A 20,620-nucleotide genomic window follows, 5' to 3' on the forward strand; every position below is an offset into this window, starting at 1 on the left:
GGCACTTTGCAACCTGGGTTGTTGTATGTCTTTCGGGCTGTGTGGCCATGTTCCAGAAGCATTCTCTCCTGACGTTTCGCCCACATCTATGGCAGGCATCCTCAGAGGTTGTGAGGTAACCTCACAACCTCTGAGGATGCCTGCCATAGATGTGGGCGAAACGTCAGGAGAGAATGCTTCTGGAACATGGCCACACAGCCCGAAAGACATACAACAACCCTGTGATCCTGGCCATGAAAGCCTTCGACAACACTTTGCAACCTGCTTTATGACATCCAGAGTAACTCTGTTGCAGATGATTTAGACATCCCAAGTAATAGATATGCCCAGTAATGATTCTGGGATTTCCCAGGTGAATAAATTCTTAGCACTTTTTCCTCTGTTACTTGATCTCAATAGTGTTCTCATGCCAAGTTCCGAAGTGTAATGGCCTACTTCTATTGCATGCATAATAGGTACCATTGGCTGTAGGAAATCACCTGTTACATAATTACCAAGTATAACAGTGACTCCCTCAGATGTTTTGGTATTTTTTTAATACTTCCCTAAGATTATCCCCATAGAAGGATGTCTAGAAATGTAATGTGTCCATTTCTTCTAGTTGTGCTTCCTCTTTTTTCTTACAGCTGTGAGATACCAGTGTAAAGACAAAAGGGAATCTTTGTGTCTTTGTATTATATAGAGCTCGTAATGTTGCCACAGGAGCAACAAACAGCTAGGTTGAGAGAGCCAATGAACACAATGAAGCATATTACAGCCAAGGCAGTCTGTAATGTTCAGGCAAAGTCTCTATCAAAGTAAAACTTTCTTATTGGGAAGAGCTCAGTAACCAGGTTGAGTTTCTGTTGGGACTTCATTTATTTGTCCTTGGGTAATCCTGATACACCACAATTTCTGCCACTGAATGAAATTAATGGCCCAAGTGACAGGAAGGTCCAATGTTCCAGAGTGATCTTATATTGAGGTGCTGTCAGGACCCTGAGTAGGGACAAAGTGTTTATTCAGAGTTGAAATGCTATAATTCAGAATCACTGCTGCCAGTGTTGCAGAAGAAGGAATAGTTTTTCTCAGCAGAGGACTGGAACAACGGCCAACCTTTCAAATCTGTGCATTAAAGAATAAAGACTGCAGCCTTGCTTTTTGAAAATTTATATAGTTAGAAGGATAGGGATGTTTTATGGTGATACTGTGTCTTCAAACATCTAGGAGAACCTAGACAATACATTTTCATAGAAAAACCATTTAGTTTCTCCAGAGGAAGTTCCTTATATGCTTTGGGGAGTGTAAGGATCACCCATGAGAGTGAAGGGCTTAGGAGGCTGAATGTGAACTCTGGTACTGATGGGCCAGTACAGGAAGCGGCAAGGAGTGGAGCCATCCCTTCAGAACTACAGTTGTTGCAACAACTATGTATCCATGAGCTCCTGGTCTGGAGCCATAATGTAGACTTGAGCAGTAGTTTTCTTGCTTTCTGGAAACTCATAATAGTAAGGTTTAAAGATCATGATTTAACGAACAAGGAGACCCCTGTTACAGTTATTTTTCCTTCTCCCTTTCTTTCTGATTCATTGTTTACCTTTCAGTAATTTTCTGTGTGCTTTTATACATCCTGTTTACACTTTTATTTCATGAAACTGGGTAATTCTGGGGTTGCAAAAATAACATGAACATAATATTATTCATTTAGGAAATTGAAACAAGAAGGACTGTGAATGACAACAGTCTGTACAGCAGAATAAGCACCTTGAAACGACGGCATGTGCTGCTATTGTAGCCATGAACCTTTGCTTATAATGCATTTATAGCATCTTACAGCTTTGTGGAAAGTCTTTATGGTATTTTAATGTGTACTATATGATTTCTTTTCTCCTTTTGATAGAATTTTGCCAAATCTTTGGCTAGGCAGTTGCCCTCGTCAAGTGGAACATGTGACTGTGAAGCTAAAACATGAGTTGGGCATTACAGCTATCATGAACTTCCAGACTGAGTGGGATATTGTTCAGAATTCTTGGGGATGCAACCGCTATCCAGAACCAATGAGCCCAGAAGTTCTCATGAAGCTATATAAAGAAGAAGGCCTTGCTTATGTCTGGATGCCAACACCAGACATGAGTACTGAAGGTAACATCTGCATTCTTCCTCTAATAGAAAAAACAGGATAAGAATTAAAAATCTTTTCAGAAATATAGGTACCTTCTGTGAATGTCTAGATTTTAACCTTTGTACAGCTTTACAAATGTCTTACTGTTAGTCTTTACTGCATTATGTTGCCATATACCAGATGTTTAGTTCATAGTATGCTTGGAGTTTTCCATGGGTCTGTCAAGTAGTTCTCATATATAAAAGTTTAATTAATTTATTATTATAGAAACTATGTACTGAGCATTCTCGTAATGTCTGAATACACTTAATGTTCAGCATTCTCTACCTTTGTTAGAGAGATGAACAATATTATGATGACTGCAGAAGTAAGAAACCAAACATACCCAGTGGATTTAAATTTTTATTAGTAGTACTCAAGAGATATAGTGATTTATTTCAGGATATGGGATATCACCATATATTTAAATAATTGTGCTAGCAGGACAGCAGGATTGATCTCAGAGGTAATATATTTCCTCCTATCTCTTCTTTCTCTTTGCCCCAGGAACTGGATGTGCCAAAAAAACTGTCAAAAGAATCAGAACTGATTAAGGTCTCTCAGTGTGACTATAATGCATCTTAAATTTGTTCTCTTACACAAAGGTTCATACTTCAATGGACGTGTTACACTGAAAAGTGCCAAAAGTTTCCATGATATCTTAACATGTACAGTAGACTAGCTGACTGCTTCTTGTGAATTCTGTTAAGAGGGAGGAGTCGCCAAAAACCTATGAGACTGGATTTTACTTCTTTCGTCTTACAGCCACAGACTCTCTGAATTTGTGGCATGCACACTTCCCGACTCTTCTTGCTCTTTCTCTCTTTTCTACCCTTTGATTTAAGTACACTTGTGATACAGTTTCTGCCCAACTGGGCAGTTCAAAGGCTTTAATTACAAGTTACTCACTCAGGTATTCATAACAGGAATCGATGATGAAAGAGAAAGTTTGACCAAATGTCTCTGGCTTATATACAGAAACCCTTATCTTCATTCCACACCTCCGGATATGACATGCCTTGACTGGAGGTCCTCTCCAGCCTGGCATGTCAGGGCACTCAACCAGAGATCGTCTTAATCCGTCGATGACCTGGTGCTTCTAGTAATACATGCCTTGAGAGTAATTTTCCTAATACACATAGCTCTACCATTTCATCAACAAATTCCTCACATAGTATGAATGTTGTATGATTAATTCCATTGCCCATTTGTTTTTAATGTTCAAGGGCAAAACGTACATAAAGGCAACACTGGTTTGCTATAGGTTTTCATTTTTGCATTATTTCATATTTCAGTTACGGAGTAGATAGATGTAATGTTTATTAAAATATTTACATCCTTCTTTTTGAAATTTAAACAACCCACCTGCCCAGATGAAGAGTGGAAGCCTTTCTCAAACTGTGGACCCCAGTAGATTTCCATTAAAAATTTTTGATCCTTTTCCAAAAAAAAAAAAAAAAGAGTGTTAGTTCAGTTTTGTAATACCTGTGCTGAACAGTTACAATGCTGTGCAGTGCACAATATAGTTAAATGCTTTGAAGGTGCACAATCTTATTAGTATGGCACAAAAATGAAGTAAACTGAAACAACTGTATAAAATTATTGTATAGGTCATGATTTTAATATGGTTTCAGATGTCTGGCTTTTGTCTAAAAGGTTTTGTTTCAGCATAGTTAAGGTCCACTGATGTAAGTAAACTCAAGCATGCTGTATGGTCTAGTTATGAACAAATCCTTTTATAGTAGAGGGGATCAAAATAACAAGATTATCTCTATAGATCTCTGGTGTATCATAGTAAAAAATAATCATCTCTAGTCTGCATCCTTCAGATATGTTATACAGTAATTCCATTAGGCAGACTAGCTGGGAGGATTGGGATTTGTATGCATTTTGTACAGGTATTTAACCACATGTCACAAAGGTAAAGGGCTTTTTTCTTTTTTCTATGTAAAGTGCATACATATCTATGTATCTATGTTTCTGTGTATCTAATATTTTTACACAGTGACTGCTTCCCTTTGTAGGGCTGTGGTTTTAAACTAAAATACATTTTAAAGCTATCCCAGCATTTCTAACTCATCTTTATTGAAGAGGGCTTGCATGTGACAGTTGTCCTCTTTTTAATCCTAGGTAGAGTACAGATGTTGCCCCAGGCTGTTTGTCTTCTGCATGGGCTGCTGGAGAACGGACACACTGTCTATGTTCATTGCAATGCAGGTGTGGGCAGGTCTACAGCTGCCGTCTGCGGCTGGTTGAAATATGTGTTGGGATGGAACTTGAGGAAAGTGCAGTATTTTGTGGCTTCCAGGAGAGCAGCAGTCTACATTGATGAAGAAGCTCTTGTACGTGCTGAGGAGGATTTTTTTCAGAAATTTGGGCCTCTTCGTTCCTCATGCAAGCCTTAGTAAGAGGACATAAAGGGAACTGTTGCCAAAATCATGTGAGAAATTGTGCAGCTAGCTCTAAGAAATACTGTTGTTGCCTAAAGAAATAATGTGGTACTGATATGGATGACAATGATGATTATGCCTTCTGAGCTTTACATTTTGATCACCCAAAACAATTAAGCATAAGAGCTTCAAGTTGTCTGTATATGTGTGCAGCAAACAGGACTGTGATTGGATAGCCATTTTAGCAAAGGAATGATCACGTCAGTTAGGGGTTTGGCACATTAATTAGCTGTTTAAGAGGGGAAGCACGAGGAACTAAATCCAGTTCCCCTTTGTTTCACAACTAGCTAATCAATACTATTAGTACATTTTCTTTTGTCTCAGAGGACTATAGGTATGTAGGAGAGCCAAGTAAAGCTCAAAATTGCATTTTAGTTATTATTTATTTGTTTGCTTGCTTTTAAAGAAATGACGAACACAGTCTGCTGAGATAAACTGCATTTCAAAACAAATACAAATTAAAACATTGCAAACAGACTTAATATAGAGAAATACTCAAGCAGTGAAAGAGGTTCTGGCACTCAGTCTAGCTTTGCTGTCAAAAGCCTGTCTGGATAAAAGTTACTTGCTTATCAGTGGAATGACAGTGAAGGAAACCAGCCTGGACTCCCTTGACAGACACTTAAAAAATCTGAGAAACTCCTCCTTGTGTCCCCATTTGACTGCTATGGTTCAAATCTGTGGAATCATATAGTTTTATAAGACCTTTAGCCTTCTCTGCCAAAGAGTGCTGATATGTATCCCAAAATTCCATAGCATTGACCCGTGGTGTCAAGCTGCATTAAGTCTTCAGTATAGATGCTCACTATGTCTTTAAGCATAGTGAGAGGTTGAGAATAGCCTGGTCCCAAATAGTTTTGGTTTTGAATATGCTGATCTTAGATTGTTTAGATTTTATAGGTGACAACTAGTACAATAGATTCACAGTTTACTGGAACCAAGCACCCAGAACTCTCATGCAACCAGCCCACAAAATTGAATGAACACTAAATTCACAAACCTGTTTTTATAAAACAGTAATACTATGTTACATTAAGTTTGTCATTATTTGTTTTAATTTGTTTTTAATTATTGTATTTTAATATCAATATCAAGTCAATGCAGAGTTTAGGGTATGGCATGGTATGGAGTGTAGTATTAGGCCTGTTTCTGATAGTAACTCCCAAGTGGGCCTTCTCGGTGGCTGCCCCTCAACTCTGGAAATCCCTGGCCAGAGAAACCAGAATGGCCCCCTCCCTGCTGTCCTTCAGGAAATCCCTGGCCAGAGAAACCAGAATGGCCCCCTCCCTGCTGTCCTTCAGGGGGTAGGCTAAAACCTTTAACTTTGTATATGCTTTGAATATGTTTTAATGATTTTTAAGTGTGAATTTTTAATACTGTTAATTCTGTTTAAATGTTTGCATGTTTGAATATTTTAAATTGTGTGCTAATGCTTTTATGTTAGCCACTTTGAGTCCCTTCAGGAGAGATAAAGTGGGGATAATAATAATAATAATCATTATCATCATCAGTCCGACATGTACCAATCCCTATGGGTGCTGCTTAATTGAGAGTTTACTGTACTTTAAACCCTGAAATAGACTACCGTGTTTCCCCGAAAATAAGACAGTGTCTTATATTAATTTTTGCTCCCAAATATGCGCTAGGTCTTATTTTCAGGGGATGTCTTATTTTTTCATGAAGAAGAATTCACATTTATTGTTGAACAAAAAAAATGAACATTTATTATATACTGTACAGTAGTTGTCATCACAAACCAGCATAACCAGACAAACTGTGAATCCTATCAAGAATTTCTTGTTACTACCAATATTTCCATGTACAACACTCTATAGTACGTACATTTACCGATCCTGCATGCTCTGGTGTTCTGTTCGGCGGGCATGCTTCCAAACAAAAACTTTGCTAGGTCTTACTTTCAGGGGAGGCCTTATATTTAGCAATTCAGCAAAACCTCTACTAGGTCTTATTTTCTGGGGATGTCTTATTTTAGGGGAAACAGGGTAGTGACTGGTGTAAAAGGGCATTAACACTTGAATTGAAAGAAAATGGAATGCTTCTCTAAGGAAGTGGTTAAAACCCAGTAAACCTTAACAAATTCTATTTCCCAAAACTGGACAGTCTAGATTATTTGTTCCTTTCAAAACCTTCATCAGAAAAATTTGCAAATAGAAAAAAAGTGGAATTTGTTAGGGAAGAAAATAGTATGTTAGCTTTCATTTACATATATCTTTCTGATGCATGAATAATATTTTCTCTGACTTTGTGTAAATTGATTTTTATTTTGAACCAAAGATTTCAGAACTAATTTCTATTTTGTATATTTAAAATGATCTAGAAATTAAAAAGGACAGTTCTGTTGAGTACACTTAATGTATTTAAAAGAGTTATTTTTGTTGGATTATTAGATTACTGGGATTGGAATTTATTTGTTATATTGTTTCAGACAATCTCAAAAAAGGAACGTATTTTGGGGTGCCATGCCCAGCTGTTAAGATAAATGATGCAGGAGCGCTTTGCTTATACTGCATAAGCAGCATTCTGCCTCTTATAAAGCACTTTATGTTCTTAGTGGGGATATTTTACATGGAAAGCCTGTCTACCTGATGTAGGGATTAAGTGGATCAAAACAACAATGACCATTGTCTCTTAAAGGTAGAATACATGGTATAGGTGTGAAGCATCCAAGCTCAAGACATAATTTTTTAAAGATATGATTAAAGAAATGATTTAAAGATATCAATCATTTCAATTATACTGGAGTCAAACTTTTACTTCAGTTTCTCAAAATAACTAGAAGTATTTTAGTTATCATTGCAAAATAAATTGGAATGGTACCAAAGTAACTTAGAAATTACAGTTATAGCACAAAAGGAACAATGTTATCTCTATTTAAGTCATAATGTAGATATACATTCTTGTTAAGAAAATGAATTAATGAAAAGTAACTTTCTATTTGTAATTGCAGATATCTTGTAACAGGTATCTTTCCTTTATGTCCACGTCTATAAATGTTAGTCAAAAAATCAGCTCAAACAATCTGGTTTGACTTATCCGTGGTTCAGTATGACTACTGTACCTTAAGTTTTATCTATAAAAGGAACTTCTCTGAGAAAAGTGACAAAAGGCAAGAACTTCATCCCAGGAGATCTTAAAAGAAGTGTGAGCCCCTTCTCTCCACTGTGGTGTGTTTCTGGTATTTTTGAACATTTTTGGGGGGGAATGGTGGTGACCAGGGGCAGCTACCCCACAAGGAGGCATTGGTGCTTTTCCCTTTCCAAAAAATGACTCTCAATGTATCGATAGGTAAAGGTAAAGGTTTTCCCATGATGTTAAGTCCAGTCGTGACCGACTCTGGGGGTTGGTGCTCATCTCCATTTCTAAGCCTAAGAGCCGGCGTTGTCCGTAGAGACACCTCCAAGGTCATGTGGCCGGCATGACTGCATGGAGCGCCATTACCTTCCCACCAGAGCGGTACCTATTGATCTACTCACATTGGCATGTTTTCGAACTGCTAGGTTGGCAGGAGCTGGAGCTAACAGCAGCCGCTCCCGCCGCTCCCAGGGCTTGAACCTGGGACCTTTCGGTCTCCAGCTCAGTGCTTTTACACACTCCGCCAGCGGGGCTCCTTAGGACCTATGTATCGATAGGTCATTCATATCAAAATCCATAATTTAGACTCAAAAACCTCCACTTGACTTATTTATGAGGTTAACTTATACATGATTATATGCAGTAAACTAGAGTTAATGAAAGAGTAAAATGGGCAAAAAGGGGTTGCACTAAAATAATATTTTAAAGAAAGTAATAATGATAGACAGGAGAGATAAAACAAAATGAAAGTGGATTTCTTTTTAAATTGACTATTGCATCTGTCAATATTGGGTCATACTTGCAGGCCCATCAAATAGCATATAAAATGACATATGACAGGGAAGCTAAACCACAGTATTTTACTTTGGTGAGCGGAATCAATCTTCAGCTCACACCACTATCAAATCATGTCCCATCAAAATACAATTTATTTAAACTTTCTGTATTTATTCTCATTTTTCAAAAAGTGAAATCTCATGCTTTTGGCTTAGGAAGGTCCCCCGTAGCTAGGCTTGTGAGGTGCTAACCAAAGAATTTACTTTAGATTTCACTCAGTATTTTCTCATTCTGGTTGACTGAATGCTAATTGACCTATTTATCATTACCACTCTGGTATTCGGCATGCAGCAATTTGCAATAGATTGTGTGACTTGTCTCTGTTGAAAAGTTCTGACCCTGATTAAAAAAAGAATGTAGATCCTGGATGCAGCTCCAATAGATAATAAATGTTTCCATAGGTGGGTGCAGTGACCTTTTTTCCCAGCATAATTCAGGCAGTTCAAAGACAGAATGAATCTGGTCATGGGAATCATGCTCACAGTATTTTGCAAGTATTGTTTCTGAGTCAGCAGAAATTCAAAGAAAGAAGTAGGACTCTATATACTGGATATCCTCAATGGCTATGATCTGAAATTATGTCCAGTGATGCAAATGCTTTTATGTGATCATTTCTTATCTGATATCTATTTGGCACCTGAAATGTATAACTGGAGGTTGCAGTTATTCATAGATAAAACAGTGTCTGAACTCAGCCTCAGGCTGAGACCACTTTCTGTCTCAAAAACAGAACACCTGTCTATGTGCCACTGTATAGCTTTCCATTTAAACTAGGGAATACTCTTATAGGGATAAATCCAACACGATGCTAGGAATAGCATCGAAAGTTTTAAGTCTTCTCCCTGAAATTATTTCTTGCAGTATAAATATGTTCTGGAGAATGTCCAAGACATCTGAAGAAGGCTTTAAAGGTATTTAAAGGTATTTGGGGTGGCCATGTTAGGGGAAACTCTATCGCTCCTGCTTGCATTTACAGAAGCTGCTTCTATAATCTTATTGGCAGCACTTGATAATGGTCATAAAGGCCACATTCCTTTTCCACAAGCAGAGATTATTTGACTTCAGATTTAACAAGACTATTGAGCCTGACTTCCCAGCTGCTTTCAAGGACTAAAAAAGCTCATAACTTCAGTGTGTGCAGTTAAACCCAATTTTAATGATTTCTGATCTAAAATCTCTTCATGTGTAAAATAAATGTCAGTGTCAACTTTGTTTTCACTAGAGCTGAGTGGATATCCCATGTTCCATTTTGTTGTTTTGACATGAGTTGACTCTGTCCGGCATCACGTTCAGTCTCCTGAATTCCTCTCAAGAAATTTTACAGTGGTTTTCAGAAAGCAGCTTGCTGTTCCTTTATTAGAATGTATTTTGCCTTTTACATAAGCCTTATATACACACAGTAATGCACATGAAAATATGCTTATTTTTTCCAGCATGGACCCCAAATCATTATTTCACTAAGATTTCTTTCTGAGAAGCCTCATGTGCACATATTTTTCAATAAAGGAAGCACTAAGGGTAGCCCATTGCAGCTACTTTGGGGAAGCGTGGATCAGCAAGTCATGGCAGAGACATTAGTAAGAAATCCCTTCAGTTTCAAGGCATAGATCAAATAGATTGGGAAGTGATAGTCTCCTGTTTGAAGATTAAAAGCTATAAAAAAGAGGTACTCTACACTGTGTCCAGGATAGTTCAGGTGGAAAAGAAGCATATTTCCTGCCCTCATTTGCTTTTGCTCTTTACAGGAGAACACCTTGCTGCTGAAATTTTCTATATTTTCTATACTAGATAGCTGGATGAGCAGTCAAAGGAGATCTTAGATCACACTAGGTATCAAGTGGATTTGCCAGCATCCAGTAGTTGGAGATTAGGAGTAGGCAGTAGGAAGAGACAATCATCATCATCATCATCATCATCATCATCATCATCATCATCATCATCATCATATTTATTTATATCCTGCTTTATCTCCCCAAAGGGAACTCAGAGCTGCTTGACATAAAAGCATTAGTATACAATTTAAAATATGCAAATATTCAAACATTAAAACAGAATTAAACACAAACAGCACTAAAAACATTCACAGTTAAAATCCATCAAAACATATTCAGGACTCATTCATAGAACTAGTTTCTTAGGAGAGTAGTGGTTCTAAAATTGTGGTCTAATCGCTGCCCTGAGTCCCCTCTGGTGAGAAGGGCAGGGTATGAATGTTGTAAATAATAATCAGCCAAATGTTTTAATCTTCATCTCCCAGAAATCCTATCCATCATGGCCAATGATCATGAATTTTGGGAGATTAAGTCTCCAACATTTGTAGGACCACAGTTTGAGAACTACTGCTCTACTAATAAACTGGTTCTGAGAATGAGTATTTTGCAAATATTAAACACTGGTAGGTTTGGCAGTTTTGATGATGATGGCATGATGGAGTAAACGTGAATCCAGGTTCCCTTGGAACTGTGTTCACCGTTTCATAATAAAATCAATGAAAAATTGTGTTTCGTTTTAATAAACTTCACTTGCAAGTATGGCTTACCCCAATAGGGGAAAATGACAAGAACAAAAGGATTTATGAGCATTGTTCTGCAGCACTGACAAGTTTGTGACGCTGAAGCTGGAAGAACTGCAAAAGTACACAGCTTGATGCTGGTCCATGACTAGGGAAACGTCAATTAATACCACTGCCTCTGGAGTGAATTACAGCAGGGATGTATCAGGAACTGGTTTTAATGAGCATTCTCTGTCACTAGCATGACAGATTCACTGTGAATATATTTTATCTGTTCACTACCCATGTAGTGATTTTAAAAACCTGCATACTTTCCTTTATTTTCCATTAAAATTCATGTGCATGTAAGGAAAGGGTTGAATATTGATTCAATTGTATTTGAACATCTCTATATTTCTGATTTTGTAATTTTGCCAAAGTATATTCTTAAATATTCGAAAGAGTAGTATTATCATTGATAAATATGCAGTATTTATAGGAGTGTTTATATATTGCCTAGTCAAAATCAGTGGAAGAATTCTTTGGTCTTATTACACTATTGGATCATAATAAGTGACAATTTGTCATAACTAAGCAGTGAATAATAGGAGTTTGAGGCTGATGACAAGTAATGAGAAAGAGTACTCCACAGAGCCGCATATAATCTCTTCATTTCAACATGCTGGAGGCCTTCAAATGGTGTCAGAAAGCTATGATTATCAGAACGCATCTTCCAACAGATCCATGCTATGTAGATTTTCAAATCACAGATCAGTTCACACCATGTTGGTAGATGCTTCCACTATATGTTTTGTGAAGTTCTCTTCAGCTCATATTTGCCATCTGATCACCAACTTGACATGTGTTTGCTATTAGTTAGGCAAGGGCATAACAACTGAAGCATGACCCTCAAGAGGTTTCAGAGAGGATTTGCCTATGTGAATTCTTCCAACATTTGCTTTCTAGAATTGTGTTTTGCTTCCATGTTTTGTGTAAATCCAAAAGTCATAACTGGTAAACATCAAAATCAACATGTTGGCCTGAATCCAGTGACACAGCAGAAGAACATAGCTGCTAGTACATGACTTGGAAGCTTTCTTAGCCTGCCAACCTTTTCTCGAGATGGCCTGTGGTCTGAAGGGGAAAAAAGAGATAAATAAAAACTAACCAACACAAATAAAGTAGGTGAATTGCGTGCCCACTCTGTCGCACCTCAGGTTAGCTTCACCTTGCTAAAGACACCAAGCCACACACCGGAAGTAGTCTTTTGTAGTTTATTTAGAATAGGCAAAAGATAATTCATAAAAGGGAAAAAGTTCAGTTCCAAAAGATAGGTACAAAACCAAGGCTGTAAGCAATAAGTCCATAGAAACATAGAGCATAAAACAAGGTCCTTTTCATGGAAGCCAAAAGTCCCAACAAACAGAATATATCCATAAGATATTACAGGAAAGCAAACTTGGCACAGGAAAGCAGACTTGCTTCTAGATCAAGTGATGGAGTTGCATTGACAGAGAGCTCTCTGCAAACAGACTGTTTTAAATGCATGACACGAAGGTGTTCCTTTGCCCTTTGAACTCTTGTTTATTGGCTATGTGGCTTCTCCACAACCCTCTAAATTCCAGTCTCGTAGCCCAATCGAGATTCCCAGAGTCAAGGCCACTGAGCTCATTATCAGGCGGCAAAGTGCTATCTTCCCTTTCTACTTCCTGCACCTGAAATTCTTCATTAGAAACAACAACATGATTTATTCGCATGGGAACAACTCCCTGCTCTTCATTTCCTACAACTGGAATGCTCCTATAATCCCCAGCATCAGAGTCATCCTCAAATTCATCCTGAATGCCATCATTATGCACATATAACCCAGAATCTTCATCAGAGTCATGCAAAGGCACATCAGAATCACACAAAGGCAAAGGCTGAGCCACAACACATTCCTGGTTAAAATAGTTTCTGTATTGTGTTTTTAGCCATTTCCTCTCATCCTCATAAGAGGAATGTCACAGCTTGCCTTGTTCTGCAGACTCCACTGATCCCCAGAAGAGTCTGGGCAGGACCTCCCAGAGCCAAACATGTGGGATCTGACCAACCTTTCAGAGATGCACACTGATCTTTTCATCCATCGAAATTCTCTAGAGCAATAGATACCTTCCCAGTTGGGATTGTTTGGGTTTTGGTTCTCAGAATCTCCTCACAGGCCTAAATAAATTCCATCTCACCCTACCTAATTATTGTACTTCTTAAACACAATTTTGTCATAAGCCATCATCACATTTAAAAAGGAGTTATGCAGAGCTGCTATTTAGAACTGAACGAGGCAGGGTGTTAAATATGTGAACCAAATTACTATATTTAGTGTATAAGGTTTAAATAACAACCAATCTGCACCACAATGTGAGAGGAGGAGAGTTTAACCCTCTCCTCTCATGATGTGTTGTGTTCTGAACAGCCATCAGGAACAGATTCATCACTTATCTTCCCACAGGAGGAAGCCAGAATTTTGCAATTTTTCTTGCTGTGAGTTTTGAAAATATATGCAGTTTCAAACTGAAGAGTTCACGCATGATTGTTTTGCACAAAGCACTCCTTTCAGCACATAATCTAGTATTTCTCTGTGGAATAACAGTATTTTCCACACAGAAAAATCCTGTTTTCTGTGCAAAAGAACCATGTGTAAATTTAGTGTGGAGTAAGTCCTGAACTGCAAAGATTCTTATGAGTCCCAGAATTCTTGATATTCAAAAAAATATGTTTTTAACCATTTTCTAATATATCTCCCATTCTTAATAGCCATTTCCCTCACCACACTTACCATTCTCCTGAGGGAAAACTTTCCGTGTTCTTAAATATCTGACAGAACTGCTTCATATCCTACAAAATGTAACATCCCTGAAGTAAATCTATACTTACTTCAATGTATATCATGGATTTGGTTCATGTTTGGGTATTCAGACAAAACTACATTTATTATCTGTTAATAAGAAAGGTTTTCATTAAAATTATGATTCAGTATCACTGTATGATATTCTATTTATTTCTACTAATTCTAATACCAATATATTTCCCCTTTTTCTATAAATAACAGCTGCTTGCACTACAAATGTCATCATTTACCCTATGTATATTTTGCAAAGGCAAATTATAACCAAGATCCCACCTCAAACATTAAACAATTTTAAATCTCATTACTTCTCAGTTCATTATAAGCAACTTTCTTCCACTGAGGTCTTTGAGACCGAAAAGTGCTGAAGTGTGGCTGGATTCCTTTCCAGATTTTGGTGCAATCAGCCACATGTAAATATTATTTTTTCAAATCATCATAGAAGTAGGTTTGTGGAAAATTATTCATAGTGTCTGTGCTGCCTGTAGTCAGTAATGTCTAAACTTGGCTAGGCTTAGAAATACAAATGATGAAGAGCATACTCCATCAGACTACCAATAACACTAAGTAATTTTCTCAAAATAACATTTCTCCACAGTCACATAATCACATAATAAGCCTGGACCTCATACTTATTATTAAAAACCTAATTTGAAATATCTTCTACTGATTGGATCATTAGCCACAAAAACTGCACAAAAACTGTTTATGTAATTTCTCTGAAAGAATGAGTACATTTCTGTAAATGATGGGTTTGTATAGCTTCTCTTGAAAACTTAGCACAAAGGTACTAATGGATGCAAAGGCTTGCAGAAGAAAGGAAAAGCTCCACAAATGGGAATTAACCCCTTAACATGATTTCAAAGTGAAAAATAAAATAAAATCAATGAGGTAAAGTCAAAACAGGTAATCCATTCAAATGTGCCATCAAGAGGCTTAATTTTACCCTGTTTTTTGTTTTGTTTTTTTCTGCCACAGCTACTATTATTTTTACCCAAGCAATTCTGACATTCACTCTAGCCAGCTATTTTCCCTCTGAAAAGAAGCCAAATGTGTTCAGTAGAATAATATTGTTCATAATCGATAATTGATTTGACATTCTTTCTGGATATGGGCTTGTGTATTTTCCACTTGCTTGGCATTGGCAGTTTTATTGGGCACCATTAACTCCCATCATATGGATGTGTTGGCTTGAGATGATGGGATTGGGGTCAGACACGTCTAGAGGCTCAAGTTGTTGTACACAGAGTTCTGAACCCTTACTGTTTTGGACTGCAATTTCCAGAATGCTCTAGTTGCTGTGGCCTGGGGCCATGATGATTTCAGAATTCTGGGGATGATTGTTTAAGTCAGTAATTTTTCAAGTTCTGGTTGCATTCCAGTAAAATATTAAAAGCTGGGCAGTTTTGTGAACAAGATTTTCAGCCAGTCCTTTTTTGCCTTCCATCATAGGAACACACTCTTGATAGTTTTATTGGACAAAGAAACTGCTCTGGATCTTAGTCCAATCTTTAGAGGACGCATTCATTCTGTTTTGGGGATGTAGCACAGCATTTTGGATAACTCCTTCAAACTAAAATCTAGTGTGGATTTAGCACAGTTCTGACACAGACTCCATCTACACAGCCATGTAATGCAGTTTGAAACTGCATTATATGATCAGTGTGGACTCATATAATGCAGTTTTAACTGCATTGCATTCCATTATAAGATTCTATACCACCATATAATGCAGTTTCAAACTGCATTATATGGTAGTATAGATGGGGGTCACAGAAACTATCAGCTTACACTGAGCATAGCGGCCATGAGAGACTAAGACTATTGGTTCAGCATTATCTTCATTGTCTGAGCCGAACTGGAGACACTTTGCATGCAATAGTTTCTACCATGGAACTATATTGCCTCCCCTTTGTTACATGTTAAATCTTCCAAACAGTATGCAGCAGCACTAAAGCAATTCACAAGAAGAAGCAAGCCAAAGTTTTTCTTCATTAAGGTTGAAGTGCTCCTTCAAGTGCAGAAAAATTACATGATAAACCTTCTGATCTGTGAAGGACAGAGCCAGCATTACCAAGGTTTACAGCACCAAACTGAGGAAGGGAATTGAAACCCAGCTATGCTGATTTAGGTGACACACTGAAAAAGTATAACCATTCCCAAGTATATTCTGCAAATGGCTGCAGCCATCTTATTTGCATTTACATGACAGGGAGCTCTGGCGTGGACTGGTCCATGAGGTCACAAATAGTCGGAAACGACTGAGTGATTGAACAACAACAACAACGACAAAACTGCACTCTTGCTATACATACTTGCTTCCATGTCACTGGATCTTCACACTGCTAATGAATAACTAGGAAATCCTAGGCAGGATCTAATTAAAGCGGAGCCCTCTTACATCCCATTAAATTAAGTTCACATTTAGTGCCATGATTGGCATCACTGGGGTTTTAAAAGTGCTAATTTGAGGATTTTACCTTCAGTATTTACAGTGCCCTCTAATACAAAGCAGGATGTCATATGGTACAGAGCAGAAAAGTAAAATGTTTGACTGAAATTTCCAAAATACTTGCAGGCAGTGGGACTGAGAGCTGTATTATTATTATTATTATTATTATTATTATTATTATTATTATTATTATTATTATTATTATTTTATACTGGTTTAAAGGTTTATGCTAACCAAAGACATTTTCCTGCCTTACACGGAACACAAATGAACTTCACGTGTGAAAGGAGTGCAGTGAGCCTAAAGTTACTTGGTGAGGAATATCTCGGGCTCCTGGATTTTCGTACCATAATCTGGGACCATCATATGACCCATTATGAGGTCATGAGGGGAACCATATGGTAGTCATTAAGCATAATATCTTAACCATCAATCACAACTCAATTGAGTATGCCAGTCAAACAGAAAAAAAACATTTGAATCTTATCACAAGACAAATGCACAGAGGGATAAGGATTTCCTTGGATAAGGAAATCAATAATAGCTTTAATCCAAAAGCCCAAGTGTTCATGCCAATAAGTGATCCAGCATCTTCTGTCTCAAGTTCTCCTTCGCCTTCATTTGGTCACTCTGCTACTGTGAGCCCAACCTTTATGCCCCGTTCTACTCAGCCTTTAACTTTCACCACTGCCACATTTGCTGCCACGAAGTTTGACTCTACCAAAATGAAGAACAGCAGCTGTACCAACAAGGTCGCTCACACTTCTCTCACTAACCTTGGCTTGAATGTCAATGATTTGCTGAAATTTTAGTCAGAGGACAGAGGGCGACTTTCAGGGCAGTGCTCTTACTCTGAGATTTTTACCTTTCCTCAGAGGACCAGAGAAGAGGATCCATATCCTGAAAACTAGGAACCCTACCCAAGGCCCATCAAATTATTTTAGCAAATAGGTAAAACTCCACAAATCCCTCTCCCCATCTAGAATAGTATAAATGAAATAATAACAAATTTAATAGTTTAAAATTTATTGTCCTTTTAAAATATTCAAAATCTTCTCCCTGAGACACTCCCCCTAGAGCAGTGGTTCTCAACCTGTGGGTTCCCATATGTTATGGCCTTCAACTCCCAGAAATCCTAATTCTGCCTTGGTCAGACCACACCTGGAATACTGTGTCCAATTCTGGGCACCTCAATTGAAGGGAGATGTTGACAAGCTGGAATGTGTCCAGAGGGGGGCAACTAAAACGATCAAGGGTCTGGAGAACAAGCCCTATGAGGAGCGGCTTAAGGAACTGGGCATGTTTAGCCTGTAGAAGAGGAGGCTGAGAGGAGACATGATAGCCATGTATAAAAATGTGAGGGGAAGTCTTAGGGAGGAGGGAGCAAGATTGTTTTCTGCTGCCCTGGAGACTAAGACTCAGAACAATGGCTTTAAACTACAGGAAAGGAGATTCCACCTGACCATTAGGAAGAATTTCCTCACTGTGAGACTGTGGTGGAGGCTCCTTCTTTGGAAGCTTTTAAGCAGAGGCTGGATGTCCATCTGTCGGGAGTGCTTTGAATGCAATTTTCCTGCTTCTTGGCAGGGGGTTGGACTGGATGGCCCATGAGGTCTCTTCCAGCTCTATGATTCTATGATTCTAACAGCTGGTAAACTGGCTGGGGTTTCTGGGAGTTGTAGGCCAAAACACCTGGGAACCCATGGGTTGAGAACTACTGCTCTAGAGGCAGGGTCTTCTGAGGATGTATGCATGTGTATGTTCATGTGTGCACACAAACCTTGCTCACAGATCACCATGTTTTGACAGAAATTGTATTATTATTCAAAACTCCCAAAGAAACTGCACAAGGAAATGCCTGACCACCTAGATCCACTTATGTGCAGATATACTATAGAAAACAATGAGAGAGGAAGAAAACAGTTTGTTGTATAGAAACCAATGTTAAAATATATTTAAGCATATTCTTCTTCCCTCTAATTATGAGTTTTTAGTCATTCAAGAAAAGCATGGAGGCCATCTCTCCTCTAGGTCTCATCTAGAATTAATGTCATAATCTTACATTCCAACTGTGCGAGCTACAGTGTTTTTGAACTTGAACTCTTCTCTAAAGGCACCAGATTTCCTCTGACTTTGGAAGCTCAAAGCACAATCAGTTGCTTATGTAACAAAACAACCAATGATACTAGGTGGTAAAAGAATTGGCAAAATGACCTCTGAGCATTCCTTGCCTAAGATAGGCCAAAGAAATTCATGGTAACTTGGATTGATGATTATATTTGTGTCCCTTCAATTTGCCTGTCACCATAAGTTGACATGCAGCTTGAAGGGGCACACACATAATGGTCAGTCAAAGTTATGTTGGGAATGCCAACACAACAAGTTCTAAGCATGAGTTTAAAATCATAGAAGGCAGTGACTGTTTCCAACAAAGCACTGTCCAAAAGGGGGCTTTTGCCATGGAAGGCAATACATCTGCTCTCTTTGCAACCTCTTTCAGCTCTAAAATTATGTGAAGCAAATTTTTTATACACTGTGTCTTGCCCCTCAGCAGTGCCATTTGGATGAACTCTGCAGCATCTGATTAACTTTGCTCGGGGAGTTGTTGACTTGTAGTTTTGAGAGCAGGGGAATGGCTAGCAGCAGTCTTTTTATATGGCATGCACTGCGGTTTTCTTTTTAACGTTTTCTGCTGAGAACTCACTGAATGTAAACTGAACTCTTCTGGCATAATACCATTGTTAGTAGGTTGCTGCTAAAGCAATGCCATGGGAATGCTCTGTAAGGAAGACTGGGAGAAAGGATAGAAGAAGCCACAGGATGAGCACAGGTGACTGACAATAGAAAGGTATTCTGGTTAACTGAGGCAGAACAAATGAGTTAATCACGTTCAAACAAAGGAAGGCTACAGGGCCAGGGCAGACAGGCATAGAAAAAGAGAAAGAGTCAGCCTCCAGAGGGGCAAAACACAGAACAAGCAGAGTGTCTTCGAGCTTTAAGACTTCATGCCGAGCTTTGAACTGCAGGAGAGCAATTTTGACATGAGTTGAGAAATGGAAAAATGATGTTTTTGAAGCCTGGCTTTGCTTCCTGGGGTGTGGACCGAATGGCTCGAAGAATGGAGGCTAACTCACTTCTTCGTATAGATGTGAGAGAACAATTCCATACATGGAAAGTATAGAGGGTCTAATACACCAAAAATGAAAATAGCACAGAAATCTTTAAATGTTTTTAAATTTTGTAAGTCCTTTTGCATCTCAATTGAGAGACAGAAGCAGGAAATAACAACACCCAAACCAATAATAATAATTGACAGCTCACTATGAATTTCAACTACTGAGGAAACTCCCGCTACTCACTTTGTTACTGGCTATCTAATTCTCAATGTCTTCTGCTTCCTACATTAGGCTACTCCAGTTTTCCCAATTTCCAACACTTTAAGAACTCATATGCTTTTCTCTAGTTGATCACTGAAATTCTACTCTTATTGCCTGTGACTTTAAATCCCATATGATAAGGTTTCCTCGGGGTAGGTAGAAGGTTCTCTTTTGGCTTTTATAAGTATCTTAACTCTATTGTGTTTATTTGTTTTTCTCAGCTGCCCAAATGTCTTTGGTGATGTAATCTTTTGATAAGTAATATTAACTGCAAGAAATGGAGCTGCAAGAAATGGATCTGTAACACACTGTATGTATGTATGTATGTATGTATGTTTTTGTATGCATACACACACACCCTACAGAAAATACATAAAGGTGGAACTGAAACATGCTTGCATTCATTTTGAAATTCCCTTTTACATGTACTATATCTGTGAAATAATATAGTAAGTAAGTAAACTTTTATTACGGTCAATGACCAGCTCATATCAAGGGTACCCAGTCCCGTACATCAATATGAAAACCGAGGGTTTATATACTTCAGATTTCAATATTAATAAAACCCTTATAAAATTGAATCATTGACAAAATTTAAAATCTAGGCTAAAGACCACATACCAATACTATTAAGATCCAACTCAACCCACGGGCTAATCTGGGGGGAGTCTAAAGGGAAGGAGTGGGGATGGCACCGGGATGGGGGGGGGGGGGTGATACCCATAACTGTAAATAACAGTCTATAACTATAACTATAAATACCAATCTATATCTGCTTTCCCAACTCTGTTCTATAGGTGATACTTAGTTCTTTTGGCTCTCAATCATCATCTGCCGGATTTGAATCTCAGCCATGCAGAACTTGTCGACATTACACGTCACAGCCGACATGGTAT

At 38.2% G+C, this 20,620-nt stretch overlaps 1 protein-coding gene and 1 long non-coding RNA gene across 6 annotated transcripts in view; one reads left to right on the plus strand and one right to left on the minus strand.

Annotated features, from left to right (window-relative positions):
• The window catches only part of epm2a (EPM2A glucan phosphatase, laforin), an 81,467-nt gene extending 67,441 nt beyond the window's left edge, over positions 1-14,026 (plus strand). For 4 of the 5 annotated variants that reach the window (XM_003215748.4, XM_016998767.2, XM_062977752.1 and 1 more), the window contains 2 exons: positions 1,880-2,121; positions 4,271-14,026. In XM_003215748.4, the coding sequence (XP_003215796.1) occupies positions 1,880-2,121; positions 4,271-4,545 (517 nt within the window). In that variant the 3' untranslated portion in view covers positions 4,546-14,026. Of the gene's footprint in view, positions 1-1,879; positions 2,122-2,647; positions 4,202-4,270 lie in introns of those variants that run through there. The other variant, XM_062977744.1, reaches the window with a different exon arrangement.
• On the minus strand, positions 2,491-3,577 carry LOC134298250 (uncharacterized). The gene is made up of 2 exons (XR_010005222.1): positions 3,506-3,577; positions 2,491-2,668 (listed from the first exon to the last, which is right to left on the minus strand). It is a non-coding gene; the product is annotated as an uncharacterized LOC134298250 (long non-coding RNA).
• Positions 14,027-20,620: the final 6,594 nt, after the last annotated feature.

The sequence above is a fragment of the Anolis carolinensis genome, chromosome 1 (assembly GCF_035594765.1).
Source record: "Anolis carolinensis isolate JA03-04 chromosome 1, rAnoCar3.1.pri, whole genome shotgun sequence".
NCBI lineage: Eukaryota > Metazoa > Chordata > Lepidosauria > Squamata > Dactyloidae > Anolis > Anolis carolinensis.